Genomic DNA, 20,281 nt, shown 5'->3' on the forward strand with positions numbered 1-20,281 from the left:
TATATATATATATATATATATATAATGGAACTTGTTTACTTGATTTTCCATTCATCAGTCATTGGATATTTGGGCTGTTTCCATAATTTGGCTGTTGTTAATCATGCTGCTATAAACATTGTGGTACATGTGCCCCTTTGAATTAGTATTTTTGTATCCTTTGGTTAAATTCCTGATAGTGCATTTGCTGGGTCATAAGGTAATACTATTTTTCACTTTTAGGGAACCTCAATACTGTTTGGTAGAGTAGCTGCACCAGTTTGCATTCCCACCAACAATGGGAGAGGGTTCTCCTTTCCCCGTGTCCTCACCAGAATCTGTTGTTTCCTGTGTTGTTAATTTTAACCATTCTGACAGATGTAAGGTAATATCTCATCATAGTTTTGATTTGTATTTCCCTGATGGTGAGTAATGCTGAGCATCTTTTCATGTGCCTGTTAGCCATTTGGATGTCTTCTTTGAAAAAATTTCTATTCATGTCTTCTGCCCACTTCTTAACTGGATTATTTGTTTCTAGGGTGTTGAGTTTGATAAGTTATTTATAGATTTTGGATGCCCTTAATCAGATAAGTCATTTGCAAATATCTTCTCCCATTTCAATGGTTGCCTTTTAAAAGGTTTTACTGATTGTTTCCTTTGCTGCGCAGAAGTTTATCTTGATGAAGTCCCAGTAGTTTATTCTTACTTTTGTTTCCCTTATCTCAGGAGATGTGTCTAGTAAGAAGTTGCTATGGCTGATGTCAAAGACGTCACTTTCCCAGGTTCTCCTCTAGGATTTTGATGGTTTCCTGTCTCACATTTAAGTCTCTCATCCGTTTTGAATTTATTTTTGTATATGATGTAAGAAAGTGGTCCAGTTTCATTCTTTTGCATGTTGCTGTCCGGTTTTCCCAAGACCATTTGTTGAAGAGACTTTTTTCCATTAGATATTCTTTACTGCTTTGCTGAAGATTGACCAGGTAGTTGTGCATACATTTCTGGGTTCTGTACTCTGTTTCACTGATCTATGTGTCTGTTTTTGTGTCAGTACCATACTGTTTTGGTCACTACAGCTTTGTAATATACCTTGAAGTCCAGAATTATGATGCCTACAACTTTGCTTTTCTTTTTCAAGATTACTTGGCTCTTCAGGATCTTTTATGGCTACATACAAATTTTAGGATTGTTTGTTCTAGCTCTGTGAAAAATGCTGGTGATACTTTAATAAGGATTGCATAAAATGTATACATTGCCATGGATACTGAAGATAGTTTAACAATATTTGTTCTTCCAATCTATGAGCATGAAGTGTGTTTGTATTTCTTTGTGTCCTCTCCACTTTCTTTCACAAGTGTTCTATAGTTTTCATAGTATAGATCTTTTACCTCTTTGGTTGGGTTTTTTCCCTAGGTATCTCTTTTTTTCCATGTTTTTGTTTAAATTCTAGCAAGTTAATGTATATGGTAAAATTGGTTTCGGGTGTAGAATTTAGTGATTCATCACTTACATATAATACACAGTGCTCCTCACAACAAGCACCCTCCTTAATACCCATCACCCCTTTTGCCCACCCCCCCACTCACCTCCCTCCATTAACCTTTAGTTTGTTCCTAGGTATCTAATGTTTTTTAGTGCAATTATAAATGGGATTGATTCCTTTTCTCTTTCTCCTGCTTCATTATTGGTGTATAGAAATTCAACAGATCTCTGTACATTTATTTTTATCCTGCAGCTTTACTGAATCTGTGTATCAGTTCTAGCAAATTTTTGGTGGAGTCTTTCAGATTTTCTACATAGAGTATTTTTCTTGCTTCTTGAGGTAGGTTTGTATTCTTATATGTTTCCCTCTTAGGACTGCTTTTACTGCATCCCAAAGGTTTTAGACTATCATGTTGTCATTATCATTTGTTTCCATTTATTTTTTAACTTCTTTTTAATTTCCTGGTTGGTCCATTCATTCTTTAGTAGGATGTTTTTTAACCTCCATGTATTTGTAGTCTTTCCAAATATTTTCTTGTGCTTGACTCCAAGTTTCATAGCACTGTGGTTAGAAAATATGCATGGTATGATCTCATTCTTTTTATACTTGTTGAGGCCTGATTTGTGACCCTATTGTAATCTATTCTGGAGAATGTTCTATGTGCATTCAAAAAGAATGTATATTCTGCTGCTTTAGGATGAAATGTCCTGAATATATCTGTTAAGGTTATCTGGTCCAGTGTGTCATTCAAAGCCACTGTTTCCATGTTGATTTCCTGTTTAGATGATCTATCCACTGGTGTAAGTGGGGTGTTAAAGTCTCCTACTATTATTGTATTATTATCAATGAGTTCCTTTATGTTTGTTATTGTTTTATGTATTTGAGTGGTCCCAAGTTAGGGGCATAAACATTTATAATTGTTAAATCTTCTTGTTAGATAGACTCCTTTGTTGTGATATAGTGTCCTTCTTCCTCTCGTTACATTCTTTGTTATATATTTAGAAATATAGATATATATTTTTTAAGATTTTATTTATTTATTTGAAAGGGGGAGAGAAAGAGGGCAGGGAGAGGTGCAGAGAGGGAGGGAGAGGGACAAGCAGACTCCATGCAGAGTGCAGAGCCGGGTGTGGGGCTGGACCCCACAACCCTGAGAGCCAAAACCAAGAGTCACATGCTTAACTGACTGAGCCACCCCAGTACCCCTACAGTCTTTAATTTAAAATCTAGATTGTCTGATATAAGTATTAATACTCTGGCTTTCTTTTGGCATCCACTAGTGTAAGTGTTTCTTCATCCTCTCACATACAATCTATAGGTATCTTTAAGATGAAAAGGAGTCTTGTAGGCAGCATATAGAAGGGTCTTGTTTTTTTGTCCATTCTGACACCCTGTGTCTTTTGATTAGAACATTTAATCCATTTACACTCAGTATTCATAGTTAAGAATTTAGTGCCATTTTATTGTTTTTCTTTATTCTGGAGATTTTCTCTGTTCCTTTCTAGTCTTTGTCATTTGATCTTTCTTTCCACTCAGAGAATCCCCTTTAATATTTCTTACAGGACAGGTTTAGTGGTCACAAACTCCTTTAGTTTTTGTTCATCTGGGAAACTGTCTTTTTCTCTTTCTATTCTGAATGCCTTGTTGGATAAAGTATTCTTGGCTGCATATTTTTCCCATTCAGCCCATTGAATATATCATGTCACTTTCTTCTGGACTGCCAAATTTCTGTGGTGAGATCTGCTGCTAACTTTATTTGTCTTCGCTTGTAAGTAAGGGACTTCTTTTGTCTTGCTGCTTTTAGGATTTTTTTCTGTATCTCTGTATTTTGCAAATTTGACTACTACATGTCTTGGTGTTGGCCTGCTTTTTAAAATTTTAATGGGAGTTCTCTGTGCCTCCTGAATTTGGATATCTGTTTCCTTTCTCAGATTAGGGAAGTTTTCAGCTGCAGTTTTCTCAAAAAACTTTCTATCCCCTTTTCCCTCTCTTCTTCTGGATCTCCTATGATAAGAATGTTATGCTTTATGAAGTCACTGAGTTCCCTATGTCTATATTTTTCTAATATTTTTATATATATTATATATATAATATATACTATTTATACATATATGTATATATGTATATATTTATATATCTATTTATTTATATTTATATATACAAAATATATATATTTTATATATATGTCTAATATTTTTCTTTCCCTCTTTTTTCAGCTTCACTGTTTTTCATAACTTTGCCTTTTATATCACTTACTCATTCCTCTGCTTCTTCCATCCTTGTGGTCATTACAAATCCAGTCTGTTTTGAATCTCAGCTATTGCGTTTTCTACTTTGGTCTATTTTTTAGGTCTTTTATCTCTCTGGTAAGGGACTCCCTGGTATCTTCTGTGCTTTTCACAAGTCCAGCTAGTATTTTTATGATTGTTGTTTTAAATTCTAGATCAGGCATATTACTTGTGTCTGTTTTAATTTTAATTAGATCCCTGGCTGTGATCCCCTTTCTTGTTCTTTCTTTTGGGATGAATTCCTCCATCTTGGCATTTTGTCTAGGTCTCTGTCTTCTGTGTGTTAGGAAAGCCTGTCTGTTTACATCAGGTTATTGAAAATGATCAGTCATATCTTTTGATATTCTAAAATTGAATGTCAGAATCAGTGATTCTTATAATGCAAGTTTATGACTAATCAAATGAAACCTAACATATCTGATAGTTCATCAATGATATCCCTTACCGAATTTTAAAAAAATATATATTTCAGTGGTTTTTTATTATAGTCAGTTCCCTCTGCTTCTTCTTTAAGTTGCTAAAACATTAAGAACAACTAAAATTACTAAAGAATAATAAAATTGAAAAGAAGTTTAAGACCCAAATTGTCATGGAAATAATGAAATATTACATAGAAAGTTAGTTGGATTTCTCTCTCTCGCTCTTCTTCGTCTTCTTTTTTTTTTTTTTTTTGAAAAAAAGACATTAGGTATTTAAAGGTTTTCTTTCAAAATATTTCATGATTGTAATAGGAATGACAGCCACTGTTGGGTGGGATTGGGGGGAGAATTGGGAATAAGAAGGTAGAAGGAAACAATTGAATTTAACAATGGTAAATGTGCATCTTCAACAAATAGAACTTAAATTATAGACAGCTAACACAAATACTCTGGGAATATATTAGTTTTATGTGTACTAAACAGGATTAAATATGAGTTTCTAGCATTCTCTTAAGAGTCTAACTAAAATATAAGCCTGTGTAGCAATGAGCTCTGTGCTTGATTTCAAAATTCACTTCTAATATTACAGAAGTTATAATAATAAATAACCAACTTAACCAAGAAAGGGAAAATTATTTTTCAGTTAATGGTATTTGTGGCTAATACTTGAAGTAATATATAAAATTTTGTTTTATTATGTTGTCATGGCTAAAACATACATGAAATCATTTTAATGTAAAATGTAAGTTACAGAGTTTTTGAATCTTTTTTTCCTTCTTAATAAAGTTCTATTTTTTGTGTATTTAATTATAGACAAAAGGTTCTCAAACCATGACACCCTCTGGCACCCAGAAAAAAGTTAAAAGAACTCTGCCAAACCCACCCCCCGAGGAGACCTCCACAGGCACTCAGTCCACATACAGCACAATGGGCACAGTTTCCAGGAGGAGGATCTGCAGAACCAACACAATGGCACGAGCCAAGATTCTCCAGGATATAGACAGAGAGCTTGATCTTGTAGAAAGGGAATCTGCAAAGCTGAGAAAGAAACAAGCAGAACTTGATGAGGAAGAAAAGGAGATTGATGCCAAGTTACGGTACCTGGAAATGGGAATTAACAGGAGGAAGGAGGCATTATTAAAGGAGAGAGAAAAGAGAGAGCGAGCCTACCTCCAGGGAGTAGCTGAGGATAGGGATTACATGTCTGACAGTGAGGTGAGCAGCACCCGACCAACCCGAATAGAAAGTCAGCATGGCATAGAACGACCAAGAACTGCTCCCCAAACTGAATTCAGCCAGTTTATACCACCACAAACCCAAACAGAATCTCAACTAGTTCCTCCTACAAGTCCTTATACACAATATCAATATTCATCCCCTGCTCTTCCTACCCAAGCACCTACCCCATACACCCAACAGTCCCATTTTCAGCAACAGACTTTGTACCATCAGCAGGTTTCACCTTATCAGACTCAACCAACATTTCAGGCTGTGGCAACAATGTCCTTCACACCTCAAGCTCAACCTACACCAGCCCCACAACCTTCTTACCAGTTACCGTCACAGATGATGGTGATACAACAAAAGCCACGGCAAACTACATTGTATTTGGAGCCCAAGATAACTTCAAACTACGAAGTGATTCGCAACCAACCCCTGATGATAGCACCTGTTTCTACTGATAATACTTACGCTGTTTCTCATCTTGGGAGTAAGTATAATAGCTTAGACTTGAGAATAGGATTGGAGGAAAGAAGTAGCATGGCAAGCAGTCCAATATCAAGCATATCTGCAGATTCTTTCTATGCAGATATTGACCATCATACTCCACGAAATTATGTCCTAATTGATGATATTGGAGAGATTACCAAAGGAACAGCAGCATTAAGCACTGCGTTTAGCCTTCATGAAAAGGATCTGTCAAAAACAGATCGTCTCCTTCGATCCACTGAAACACGTAGGTCTCAAGAAGTGACAGATTTCCTAGCACCTTTACAGACTTCCTCGAGATTGCATAGTTATGTGAAAGCAGAGGAAGATCCCATGGAAGATCCCTATGAGTTAAAGCTTCTGAAACATCAGATTAAACAAGAATTCCGTAGAGGAGCAGAGAGCTTAGATCACCTTGCTGGTCTTTCCCATTATTACCATGCTGATACGGGTTATAGACATTTTCCCAAATCTGAAAAGTACAGCATTAGCAGACTCACACTTGAGAAACAAGCAGCAAAACAACTACCAGCTGCCATACTATATCAGAAACAATCAAAGCATAAGAAATCACTAATTGATCCTAAAATGTCAAAATTTTCACCCATTCAAGAAAGTAGAGATCTTGAGCCTGATTATTCAAGCTATATGACTTCTAGCACTTCATCTATTGGTGGCATTTCTTCCCGAGCAAGGCTTCTTCAAGATGACATCACTTTTGGCCTCAGAAAAAATATTACAGACCAACAGAAATTTATGGGGTCATCTCTTGGCACAGGGCTGGGCACATTAGGAAATACCCTAAGGTCGGCTTTGCAGGATGAAGCGGATAAGCCATACAGTAGTGGCAGCAGATCCAGACCTTCTTCCAGACCTTCTTCCGTCTATGGCCTTGACTTATCAATTAAAAGAGATTCTTCCAGCTCTTCCCTAAGACTGAAAGCTCAAGAGGCTGAAGCTCTAGATGTTTCCTTCGGTCATGCATCACCTTCTGGCAGAACTAAGCCGACCAGTTTACCAATTAGCCAGAGCAGAGGAAGAATACCAATTGTGGCCCAAAATTCTGAAGAAGAAAGTCCACTCAGTCCTGTTGGCCAGCCAATGGGAATGGCCAGGGCTGCAGCTGGACCCCTTCCACCAATATCTGCGGATACCAGGGATCAGTTTGGATCAAGTCACTCATTGCCTGAAGTTCAGCAACATATGAGAGAAGAATCACGAACTCGAGGCTATGACCGTGACATAGCGTTCATCATGGATGACTTCCAACATGCCATGTCAGACAGCGAAGGTAAATTGGGCCTCAAACTACCTTGTTACTCTCAAAACTCAAACTCTTATTTTTCTGCATGTTTAATTTTCCTTCTTCAAGGATGTATTCTACTTTTCTTAGTGCGTCTTTTGCATGTTTACTTCAATTTTATTTCTTGTAAACAGAAATTTGATATTGTGTATAGATCTCCTAGCATGCTTTTCTTTATTTCTTTTTAGTTTATTCTTTTATTGTTGTTTCTTGATTGTTTGCTTGATTTGTTTGGTGTCCACTTTTCTAAAACCATTATCAAGTAATTGTGTCAATAAAATATGGTCATCCTTTAAATCCATAGTTGGAAAGTTTTTCATTGTATGTTTCTTTTATTTTTTAAAAAAATGCATTTCTAAATATATTGGTCAGTTTCTTTCAGTTTGTGAAATTATTTATATTTAGAGCCATTAAGTACTATTCCGCTAGACTTTGTAATAGAAAACTATTTATGTTATTTTTGTGGTATCATTGTTCATTAATTCAGAGAATGTTCTTTTTTTGAGAATCTTTGGCTAAATCCCTGATATTAGTGTAATGTAGAATTTTATAAGTCTCCTTAAATAAAGCATTAATATTTTTATTTCTCTCATTATGAATACCGTAATTGACAAGTTTGTGCATTTTGCATTATGTATGAGAAAGCTTAGCGCTAAATATGCTATTGAGGAAAAAATAATCATATCAGTATATGGGAAACATTCTTCAGATTTAGAATAAAAAATTTGCCTACTACTTTTGTGAGTTTAGCAAACTGAAGCCCTCCTGGTTAGTGTATCCATTTAGGCTTTTCCTTGGCTTTGCTTTTGGCATCATCCCATTTTTTTTACCCTAAATTGTTTTGCTAGTTTTTCTTTGAATAAATGATTTAAGGCAAGTATATCCCTTAACCAAAAACTGGCTTATGACAATTTGTTGTTGTTTAATCATATAGAACGATAGGATTTTAGAAAATTATCTACTTTAAATATAATTGTGAAGACAAGGGGGAGCAATAAGGTATGAGTCCTCCAGGCATGGAGGACTCATGGCTTTTGGTCCTCTTTTTTTCCCTCCCCTGATGGTTTATATTTGAACATAGATGTGGTTTGAGTCTTGGAAATAAAATATTTCTTATTGAATTAAAATATTATTTCATTCCTTGGAAGACTGCAGAGAACTAACTAACATGACCACCCTCCCTTTTAAATGTGACATTTTCCCTGAGGACTCACAGGAAAATATGTGTTCATGAAAAGTATTTTTCTTCTACTTCTATATGCAGACACTAATACGAATTTAGAAGTTCAGACCTAGATTTGTGTAGGATTAAAATAAGTCACTGAATCTGAAAGTGGACAGATTTCTTAGAGAAATCCCAACAAATTATTTCCTGTCTGATTTATTTTCTTCTCTACAGGCTATTGGATTGACCATTTTTATTGATTAATTATTCAATTAACAAAACACTCTATTTGTATATTTTTTTCTTAGTCAATTATTTGAATCTTTCTGGTTAAACAAGAATTATGATATTATGTGGAAACAGTTTCTTTCTTTACTTTTTTTACAATCCACATTTTACACACATTTTATACATATAAAACGATTGCTACAGAGGAATCAGAAGATTCTTCAATAATCATATTGGTAAAATAAGATAAAACAAAAACTTTAACAGGTTTATGGTATAACTGAACACCTAAGGCTATGTGTGCGCATAGAGCATATATTTGAGAAAATTTGACAAATTTACTTATTCTTCATGGATATTTATCAACATGGTACCAGACATTTAGATATTTCTAGATATTCCAAAATGTATTTATTTACATACAACCATATAAAAATAACCAGATGCCTTTTTCTCAATGATATGTTTGGATGATGTATATTCCTAATTGTCAAAGACTGTTTGAAAAGTAATGTTTTCATAAAATAGATGATGAGATGTCATGCAGCATACAAAATTATGAAACATGTAAAGATGATACCAAAGAAATAAATAATTAAAGTGAAATTTAGATGAAATTACACAATTAAACTAAAACATATTTAAAAATTAACCAGACAAGAAATTTAGTCATAAAAAACATGCAGATAAGAATTAGACAAAGGACAACTTTTATAAAAAATTGAATTACATATGTAATATTATGTGTGTGAATTGTTGTGATTATTCTTATTCTTAGAAGTTGTATGATTTAAAATGTTACTTTTTTTTTTTTTTTTTTTTTTGCTTTTAAATCACTGGAACATATTCCTTGCTTCTGGTAAAGCAGAGACCTACTTTTCTTATGAAATCTTGGGATTCCTTGGGTAATTAAGGGAAAAAGTAGAAAATACTTTTCCTAATTACATAACTCATTTGTAAACTCATGAAATACAAAGAAATTTTTAAATAAATTTTTACCAAATATATGCTATATCTGTAATTCACTGATAGGAAGATCACTCTGAGAAGTGTAACATACCAATAGGCCATTTAGTATTGAGTAGACAAAAGCAAATTTAACTGCATTCAAATTGTTGTGTGCTTTCTCCAAATTCAATTAAACTCTAATTTAATAGATGCTTAGAATATCTTTCAGATATCTTCTATATGACTTTAGTTAATTTTGAAATAGCTTACTTGAGGTAAAGTCTAGATAAGCATAATTTACATTGCTTAGTATTTATGACCATCAGCTTGAAGTCCACAATTTGATGTGCATGTATGGTTGGTTTAGTACAGAGTAGGAAATCCTTTTTTGGAGCAGATTTGGAGGAAAGCTAAGCTAAAAACAGTCAAGTTATATTTACTTATACAAACACAAATATTTTGTTGAAAACATTCTTTCTAAGTATACTCTAAGCCAAAAAAAAAAAAAAAATCAATATATCTCTTTGAAAAAAGTTTTCAACGAATACTTGATAGTGAATAGAATTGTACTATTCCTATAAATTTAGATAATGCTACACCTGAAAATAGCTTACTTTTTATTTTACATTTAAGATTTCAAGGAAATATCATCAGTTTAAAACAAGGAGGTGTTAATCCTCAGGCAATTATTTAAGTTGCTTTGGAAATTTTTATAAAATTTAATTTTTAGTGCTCGCTTTGGCAGCACATATACTAAAATTTAATTTTTAAAGTACAGATCTACCATGGCAGATCAGAGAGTTGCAGTTATAAACAACTATTATTTATGTCCAACTTACTGTAAGTTATGAAGACAGAATACAATGTAAAAGTAGATTCATTCACTCTGGTTGCACTTGACTGATCTATAAACTTTTATGCAAAACATGACAGACATCCTAACTTAGTTACATATTGAGTTTTTGTAAGAAATAATAGGCAATCAAAGTATATAATCAGGAACAAATTGAAGAAATTTGGGCCGGATTCGGATTCTGCTTTATTAGTATAGACATACCCAAGAAAACATAATGTGAAGGCTTGTGTTTCAAATGCAATTTGCAAAGTTTTATATTCAAGTGAAAACACATACTATATAATCTAAGGTAAGCATTTATTAAAATCAGTATAGATTATTTTTTCATGAGAAACAAATAATAAGAATATATAAGAAGTAAAATAAGATGGCATTACTATCGTTGGGAATAGTCTAGTAAGTTTTTAAGAGATCAATGTTTACATTATAGATTTATTTGGAATTTACTTACCAGGTATCTATTACATTAAATATTTTCTCATATAAGTTTAGTTTTTAGTGTCAAATTCAAACTATGAAAAACCATAATATATTGTCAAGGAGATTGTGGGTCAAGATTATATAAATATTAAAGTTTAAGGGATAGATTAATATTTATTTTTTAATACATGTATCTTAGTTAGGGTGTTTAACTTCTTTCTCTAGTTGACGATTAATTTTTCTGTTTCATTCATCTCCCAAACATTTATTGAATCTTATGGCATTGCAAGACATTGTTTTTAGTGTTGAGGGAGGGGGGAAAAAAGAAGATCTGAGCCTTATTCTCAAGCAGCTTATAATCTCCTATTAGAGATCAGATAAGAGCACATATGACCACAAAACAGGTATGTAACATTGCATTTCCTCAAATCAAAGAATGACTAAATTATGACATATCATCTATCATCATATTTACTGGGGAAAAATGCTGTGGTTAGTCACAGGAGATGACCAAAGGACCAAGATCGCAGGAGTTATGGAGGTGAGTAGTGGTATATATGCTATGGGTTTCCTAGTCCTACCAGCAAAGATATAATGGAACTTTCCTGGGGAAAAATATGTTAGGAAGTTTTGGAAGAAAAGACAATCAAGGGTATAGACAGAAAAAGAAAACTATGATGAGTTAGGAGAACTCAAAGGTATGGTGTTGTAGATGCTAGAATTTCAAGGAGACCTAAGTTGATAGCACCATCAACAAATCTTCAGGATAGGAACCGGAGGACTGCTCCAGCTGCCATTTGGAAAGCAGCAGTGTATTTCAGAGATGCTTTTTACAAATCAGGTATTGTTTTGCAAAGAATAAAGCTGTATATGAAGCCAAATTCTATATATCAAGTAAAGTGGGATTTGGGGGTCACTTAATAGCTTTAAAAAATGTTGGAAATAAAAAACTGAATGGGATGAATCACTTAAAATAATTATGTACTTAAATATGGTTACATTTTCAAAAATATTTTAAGATACCAATTTTTGTCATCTTATAAATTTTATATGCATTTTATAAATATAAAAAGCAGTCAGTCAGCTCTTCAACCTAATTCATAAATCCATGGCCACATAGAAAATAATTGCTTAATTTTTAATAAAATACTCTAAATATCATTTAATTGTAGGCTTCCAGGTAGTATGGCTCATATGTTCCTTGCAATAATACCTGGGATCCTCTTAGAAATAAGTGTTTTCATTTATTTATCAAATGTCATAGAAATGTCATGTTTTCAAAAATACTCATTTGATGTTTAAAGCCAGCAGCTGCATTTTAGTAGTGATTTATAGTTCAGCGGGAAAGTGACAGAATGTTCCATACCAAAGTGGTAAGTCGTAAGTAGTGGGGAGAGAGGAGGAGGTAGGAACTGAAGGGTTGAGGTTGAGTTGAATGACTTCTGAGGAATATTGACTTGTTCTTCTATTCATTTCTTAGATTCACTATCTAAATCTCTTCTCATTTAAAATTTAATTTTGTTTTATTTTTCTCTGAGAAGTTGAACAGGTGTGTACATTATTTTTTTCTAAGTTATTCCATGGTACAACATTTTCATCATCGTATTGGAAATGATTTTTTTCATCATCTTGGGAGTTATATTTGAAATGCATGAATGGTTAACAAGCCTGGAGCATGTTGGTACTTCAGAACATCTGCTGTCCTCTGTCATCTGTATTAGTTTTGGTTGCAATGTTTGATATTTCCTTGGTCTCCAAAGCCTATCATCTGCGTCGTGAAGAAACAGATTGGTTTGACAAACCCAGGGAGTCTCGTTTGGAAAATGGACATGGTCTGGATCGCAAACTGCCAGAAAGATTGGTCCACTCTAGACCAGTTAGTCAACATCAAGAGCAAGTAAGTGCTATATTGAGAAATCTCTTTTAGTTTTACCCCCCACTGCCACAAAAAAATCCATTTATCATCCAGTCAGTTCATTAATCAGTCAATTGGTCAATCAAACAGTCATCCTAGATTGGTCTCAGTAATCCTAAAATGCATGGGACTTTTATCATTCGAGTTCATAAAAAAAATTATTTTTCAGTGACTTAAAATACTAAGTACCTTACTTAATCATGCCTGGATATCAACATTGCAGTATAGCTGTGGTGCTTCTGCTGGGCAATTTAAGTGATTCTTTCTTCCATAAAAGATAGTTAAGTTTGTACAACATACCCAACACTATTATGCAGGGACAATACATGTAGATCCCCTTTTTTTAAATTTTATTTTTTTCAGTGTTCCAAGATTCTTTGTTTATGCACCACACCCAGCTCTATGCAATACATGCCCTCCTTAATACCCACACCAGGCTCACCCCACTCTCTCACCCCCCTCCCCTCCAAAACCCCCAGTTTGTTTCTCAGAGTTCACAGTCTCTCATGATTCGTCTCACCCTCCAATTTATCCCAATTGATTCATGTAGCTCCTAAAGACCTTACAGAATGTTGGGTGAAATAGATAAGGGTAATTTTAGTGCTTTCCAATAACAGTATGTTTGGGTGTTAAGAAATAGCAAGTAAGGGATGACCAAACCAAGTCAGCTGGGGACAGGGAAGGCTTCACTTTGGGAAAGAGGGGAACTTATATTTAGAGTCTATTATATTTTACATATATATCTTTAGATTTTTATCATCATAAAAACTCAAACGAGGCTCTCTCTCTGCCTGCCTCTCTGCCTACTTGTGATTTCTGTCAAATAAATAAATAAAATCTTAAAAAAAATCTCAAACTAGGTACTATTAATATCTATTTTTTTTAAAGATTTACTTAATTGAGAGAGAGAGAGAGAGAGAGAGTGTGTGTGTGTGTGTGTGTGTGTGTGTGAGCCTGGAGGGGTTGGGGAGGGTGAAGGAGGGGAAGAGGGAGAGAGATAATCTCAAGAAGACTTCCAGCTGATCCACGGAGCCTCGTGCAAGGCTCAATCTCACAACCCTGAGATCATGACCTGAGCTGACATCAAGTCAGATGCTCAACTGACTGAGCTACCCAGGGTGCCCTAATTAATATCTATTCATAGGTGAAACTAAAACTTAGAGATAAATTTCACAGATAAATGTGATGTCAAAATTCATGGTCATATTTACTTTAGAGCAAATGAAGTGGTGTTTGGGTGAATCTTGAAAGACACATAGGAGATCAAAGTTAGATAAATTGAGGAAGACTCCTCTGGTAAGCCCAGTGTCCTAAATCAGTTGCCCTAAGACATCAGATATTTATAGGCTGTATATCCATAAACTTTAAAGTACCCATAGAAGAGAGAGTTATTTCTTATACATTAATTCCTAAATAATCCTGTCTTATTACTGATTCTCTGATATATAAGACGACTCGCTTTTGAAAATCAAAAGTAAACCATATGAACTTACTGTGATTTACTTCCGTGTTTGTCACATTCAAGTGTAAAAGAGATGACTTTCATCACATGTAAGTGCCATTGAAAAGACAGTATCTATATTCAAATTTGATTTCTTTCCAAAGGAATTTCAGTTTTCATGGACAAATTTCAAGATTTTAAATAGAGTATCTTGGGAGCACCTGGGTGTCTCAGTCAACCAAGGGACCAGCTCTTGACTTTGGCTCAGGTCATGACCTCAGGGACCTGGGATGGACCCCCATGCCAGATTCCAGCCTCAATGAGGAGTCTGCTCTAGGATTCTTCCTCTCCCTCTGCCCCTCCCCTGCTCTGTCTCTTTCTCTCTTTAATTAATAAATAAATCTTTAAAAAAAAAAAGAATTTCTTTATCTCAAAATTTTGTTCTGTAGTAGTTTTATACATGCTATCATATTTTCTAGAAATACTAGAATTATTTTCTATATGTTATAAATATTCTTTTCAGTTTTTGATATCTTTTAATAAGATTATAGTTTAGACCCATCTGCCACCCATCTCCCCTCTGGTAAACATGGGGCGGATGGGTCAAATAGGTGATGGAGATTAAGGAATGCACTTATGATGAAAATAAATAAATAATGAAATATTTTTTGAAAAAAAATTTTGTTTAGGGCTGGGTTTACCTCTATATACATGTCCATATTCTTTCATTTCTTTGTTCTTCATTTAAATGTATCAGACAATTGAATTAGACCTTTCTTAGACTACCTTATTATTAAAATTGTATTTATATCTGTAGTTCAGGCTCATCAATTAGATCAGCCTGATGAGCACAAAAAATTAATAAAATCATCCTGAACATGTTTATAAAATGTAAATTTACCTCTTTCTATCTATAATTACTAGAATAATCTGTCAGTTGAAAATAGCTTCCTTGAATATATTTTACTGTAAGAATCCATCTTTATTGACTTGCTTTTTATATCTTACCTGTCTCATTTGTTTCTTTGAAGTTTATTTTTTCCCCAAAAACCCATATTAAGTCAATGAAAGCACAAATCCTTTAAAGAAATCTTAATAAGATGAAATATATAAATGGAAAGCTAGAAAATCGCTCCTGTTCAATTACTTTATGACATTACTATTTCCATGGATATTTAGAATAGTCTTGCTCAACTAATTTATTCAACCAGTATTCTTGAAGGATACATTTTAACATAATCTGTGTCTACTTCAAAAAATGTTTTCTGGAATTCTTCTGTATGTAGATGAAACATTAACAACCTTAATGGCACTTTTTGATTCTAGTTTTCTGTTATGAACATCTGCAGCTTTATGATTTTAATCTGCTGAGGATATAATCATTGTATTTAAACAAAATATAGGCCAATATAATGCCAAATTTAAGTGGAATATATTTAAGAATCATTCCATGAATTTCCTGCTATTTTTAATAAAGTAGAAAATCTGAGGATCCTTAGTAGAATTATTTATAAATAAATGTGATAAAGTAATGTGTGACTTATTAAAAGTTATTTTTTACATTTATAAGGTTTTTACATTTTTTTACTTTGATAACTAACATAGAGGAAAAAAAAAAAAAAACCTATTCATGCAGTTACCAAAACAGCAAATAGGCAGAATTATAAGCTAGTTATAAAGTGAACAACCATATAACCAACACACAGACCAAGAAAGGGAATATGCTTGCCTCAGATACCACTGTGTGCCCCTTCCAGATGGTAATCCTCAACCTCCTTTAAAAAACTAACAAATATAGGGGCGCCTGGGTGGCTCAGTGGGTTAAAGCCTCTGCTTTCGGTTCAGGTCATGGTCTCAGGGTCCTGGAAACAAGCCCCGCATCAGGCTCTCTGCTCAGTGGGGAGCCTGCTTCCTACTCTCTCCCTGCCTGCCTCTCTGACTGCTTGTAATCTCTGTCTATCAAGTAAATAAATAAAATCTTTAAAAAAAAGAAAAGTAACAAATAATGCTAAATTTGTGACAATAATTTCTTTGTTTTCTACATATAGTTTTTTCTAAACAAGCTACATAGAAGATGACATACATTTTGATTACATAAAACTCAAAATTCATGGGGTTTTGCATTAATATTTATCTTCAGGTACTGTTTTTGTCATTAGTTCATCATAACTGTGTTTTGGTCTAGAGAGAATAGCAAAATGGCGTTCTCATTTTATTCACTTGTTTCATGTCCGGTCATAAAAAGGTAATATCAAGCCCTTGGTTCTAATAAACCCAGATTCTTTTATTTGGAAGCTTACACATAACAAGAATTTATACTCATAAAGTGCCCTGGAGGGAAAAGTAATAAAACCAAATTGATTAATGCAAACATGAACTTATCTGCTTAAAAAATAACATATAAAAATATATGAGAAACAGAAAATGTTTTCTGAATTTTTATTAGACTCAAAATCATATTATCATTTGAATATATTATAAATCTATTTGAAAGGAAACAGATTTGCTTTTTTCACTTCATTTATAAATAGGGCTAATAGCCTTTACAGGGTAATTATAAAGGTGAACACTTCTTGACTAGTACCAAATGCCTCCACATCCTGAACTAGAGCCCTTGCCTATTGCAATCTTCATGCAACTGTAATATTGATGTAATTGAGCTCCATTGAGAAAGCCATTCTTCCTCTCTGTTCTGAACCTTTCGATGTCTTGTTCCCTTTCCCTGAACACTCTTTCTGCTCTCATCTCGGCTACTCTATTCATCATTTAAGACTCCATCTGCGTGCCTCATCTTACAAGAAAGTCTCTCATCCTATCACCACCACCTCCCACACAGCGGGGCAAGTGTTCTTCCTTTGTGCTCCAATAATATCGCATACATTATGTCAAAGGCTATGAGCAACGAGAGAGCAGGGGCTCCCTACTCCATCCACCATAGTCCTATACAGTACTTAGAACAATATGTGGGACATAGGAAGGACACTCCCTCCTCTGCCTCTAGCATGCATGGTGTTTAGGAGAGGGAAAAGGATGAATGTCCATTTGAATCGAAGGTATGTTAACACAAGTGTTATTATTTCATAAGTATGATGGCTCAATTATTCGTGAAAATATTTGTAGAGAAGAAGACTCCTTTTTGTGGCAGACATAAAGTTGATAGCTCTTTGGTGCAGAATCACCAAAAGACAGTAATATCAGAGACCACACGGAGAAATAGGTGTGGGCACTACTTGACATCAGTCCTGCCATCCTTCCTCCTCTTACTTGGCAGAAGCAACACTGACCCTGAAACTCCATCTGCTGAAGAATTCTTTGAACCCTCACCTGCAAAGCTTAGAAAAAAGCTAAGATCCAACCAGTTCATACATGGAAGACAGATACCACTGCTTTCTACAGATTTTTGGTCACTTTGATCATAGTTGTGGCAGCTTAATGCTTTTGATTTATTAAGTGAGCTTGTGATGCTAGCTATAGACATTACAGGAGGTGCTGTGAGATGTTCTGAAAGCAACATTGTATGGAAAGAAAGATGCTAACATCCCATCTGCTAACATCATACATACAAATTAGAAGGTGATAATGGGTAGCTGATAAAACTCTGCTGCAAAACTTGGAAAATCTTATGGCTATCCTAGACTGGGCAACAGATACACTTGAGCTTACATCACCTTCTGCCTAGTCTAGAGAATTAGAAAGAATAGCAATAATGAAAATGCATTTTCTTACTTTATTGTTGACCAAGTGGGAAAAAAGTGACTTTTAAAGATTGTTGTCAAATAAAACATGAAGTTAAAGATACTCAAAATGAAATAATACCAATTCTGATTAGTTATCTACAGTACCAAAGGAAAGTTCAGTTATATCGAATAGTTGTAGTATTTTCACTGAACATGGTTTAAATTTCAGTTAAAAAAAAATTGAGATCTTTAAATGCAGATGAGAGGAGGGAGGAATGAAAGTGGAAGAAGGGAAATGGAGAAAAGATGAAGGGAGGGAAAGTAAGAGGAGAGAAAGTGAGAGGGAAGAAGAAAGACAGAGGTAGACAGATACCGACACAGAGGAAACAAGACAGGGAGAATCAAGGAAAAATGTATACACTCCTCTTGCCATGAATATAAATAAGTAAGGTTTTTGGTGGCTTACATAGTTGTAGTGGTACAAATTATCTAGATGAACTGATTAGACCGCCTATAATTTACTCACAATCTTGCAGATAACATTTTAGTTCTACTTTGAGGAGTTCAGATAATATCCCTGGACTCAACAGGATTCTGCTGTTGTTTGGGGAGTGTTTTCTGTTCATCAGAAACCTCATTATGCTTATTCTTTCCTGAAGAGAAGAAAAGCTACAGGCCATAATTTAAGCTTGCATTTCTCAATACATATTTTACTTTAAATATGTAGAATTCTAACAGTCTTATGGGTGGATTTACACACTAAAACCACACGAGTATTCAAGAAATCACAAATCAACATCTCTTCGGTTCTAACTTCTATTTAATCTTTTGGTTTAGCACTCTCATACACTTCTTAAACACATTCTGAAATAGGTAATATTGCATGTCTCTTGACTAAACTTTATTTTGTTTGTAATTATAGTCAAGTTTTTCTAACTTATTTCTAAGTTTTTCTAATTTTCTAATAAAATTCTCTTAATGTAGATATGACTAAATATTTCACTATTTTTATCTCCTATTATTTCACAGATCTCATGTAAAAGCAAAGTATCATAAAATACAAAACACAAGTTTGCATTCACTGACTTATTTTTGTTTCAGAAGTCTCATTTTGCCACGGGGAAACAGAGATAATGCAATCTCTAGTAGTCTCATATTCAAGTCTCAATAATGAGAATTTGGATCACAGGCTTACAATAGCTTTCAGGGTTGGTTCTTCTACCCGAAGGAATGTCAACAGTAAATGAGAAATAACTCCAGCCAGTAACACAGCTTTGAATAAAAGGGAGGCCTCAGAAAGAATTAGAATGAACAAAGGCTTTCTTTATATAGAACTAGTCTCAGCATCCAATGTACATTGACACTTCTGGTAGATACGCATAGCAAAAGCACAGCTCCACAATAAAATCAAAGCAACACAAATATAAAGCAGTCCTATTAGAGTGATAAAGATGTATAGTATGAGGATTTTTTTTTCCTGCCTTTTCTCCTCTAGCATCACTTAATTGCTGGAAATTAGAAATAGCGTTCCATTTCTAGGCTGCTCAGAGCAAGAACAGAGACACACACATTTTCACATACATTGTCTACCACTGTCGTCTATGTACTACTATAGGTACAGACATTCTTTAGAACCTGTTAAGTGTGCCTATCAATTTCCCAAACACAGAAAATCAGTTTGCAAGAGTAATTAGTTATAAATGTGAAGATCACGAGGACCTCAGAAATCAATAATATTATATAGTGTAAAATGCTTAAATTGTGATGATTTGAGAAGCTGGTAATATTTTTTGTTTATTGATTGAATCAATACACTTTAAAAAAGCAAATGTAAATCTGTATGTTGCATTTAAAGTGTCTTTGAACATTGATTGTTCACCTTATGATATGTGTATCTTAGATTATGCAGATGAACGGGAAGACTGTGCACTATATCTTTCCTCATGCGAGGATAAAAATAACAAGAGACTCGAAGGATCACACAGTTTCAGGTAAAGGAAGTCAAATAATCTACTTTTTATTTTATTGTCAGATTGGGATATATATTGAATTTCACTTTAGATGACTTATCAAATTTTAGAAAATACTACTTCTATATCAAAAATTGTGTTTTGGAGAATTTCAAAAAATAATTAGACTATACTTTTGAAAATAAAAGACTTTAAGGGCATAGTCATTAATATGACAGATTACTAAGTGGTACACATTTAGATCATTTTTTCTTTAATTGCACTTTTAATACATACATGGCATTATAATACTCCATAATTATTGTTCTGAACAATATAGCCGCTGGTTTTAGAACTATAAAACCTCCTCACACAGGAAGTAGAGATCTCTGATTCTTCTAAGGAATAAACCGCCCTATAACCTTGTCAATTTGAATATTATCAATTATGCTGAGTTTTTGTCTGTTTCCTTGTTTGTGTTCTTATGTGAACCAAGGCATCTG

The 20,281-nt window shown here is 34.0% G+C and overlaps 1 protein-coding gene across 1 annotated transcript in view; it reads left to right on the plus strand.

Moving 5' to 3' along the window:
* PCLO (piccolo presynaptic cytomatrix protein) overlaps positions 1-20,281 on the plus strand; it is a 408,965-nt gene that overhangs the window by 258,292 nt on the left and 130,392 nt on the right. The window contains exons 8-10 of the mRNA XM_059396945.1: positions 4,980-7,167; positions 12,557-12,693; positions 19,730-19,820. Coding sequence (XP_059252928.1) covers positions 4,980-7,167; positions 12,557-12,693; positions 19,730-19,820 — 2,416 coding nt within the window. The remainder of the gene's footprint in view (positions 1-4,979; positions 7,168-12,556; positions 12,694-19,729; positions 19,821-20,281) is intronic.

Source organism: Mustela nigripes, chromosome 4, assembly GCF_022355385.1.
Source record: "Mustela nigripes isolate SB6536 chromosome 4, MUSNIG.SB6536, whole genome shotgun sequence".
NCBI lineage: Eukaryota > Metazoa > Chordata > Mammalia > Carnivora > Mustelidae > Mustela > Mustela nigripes.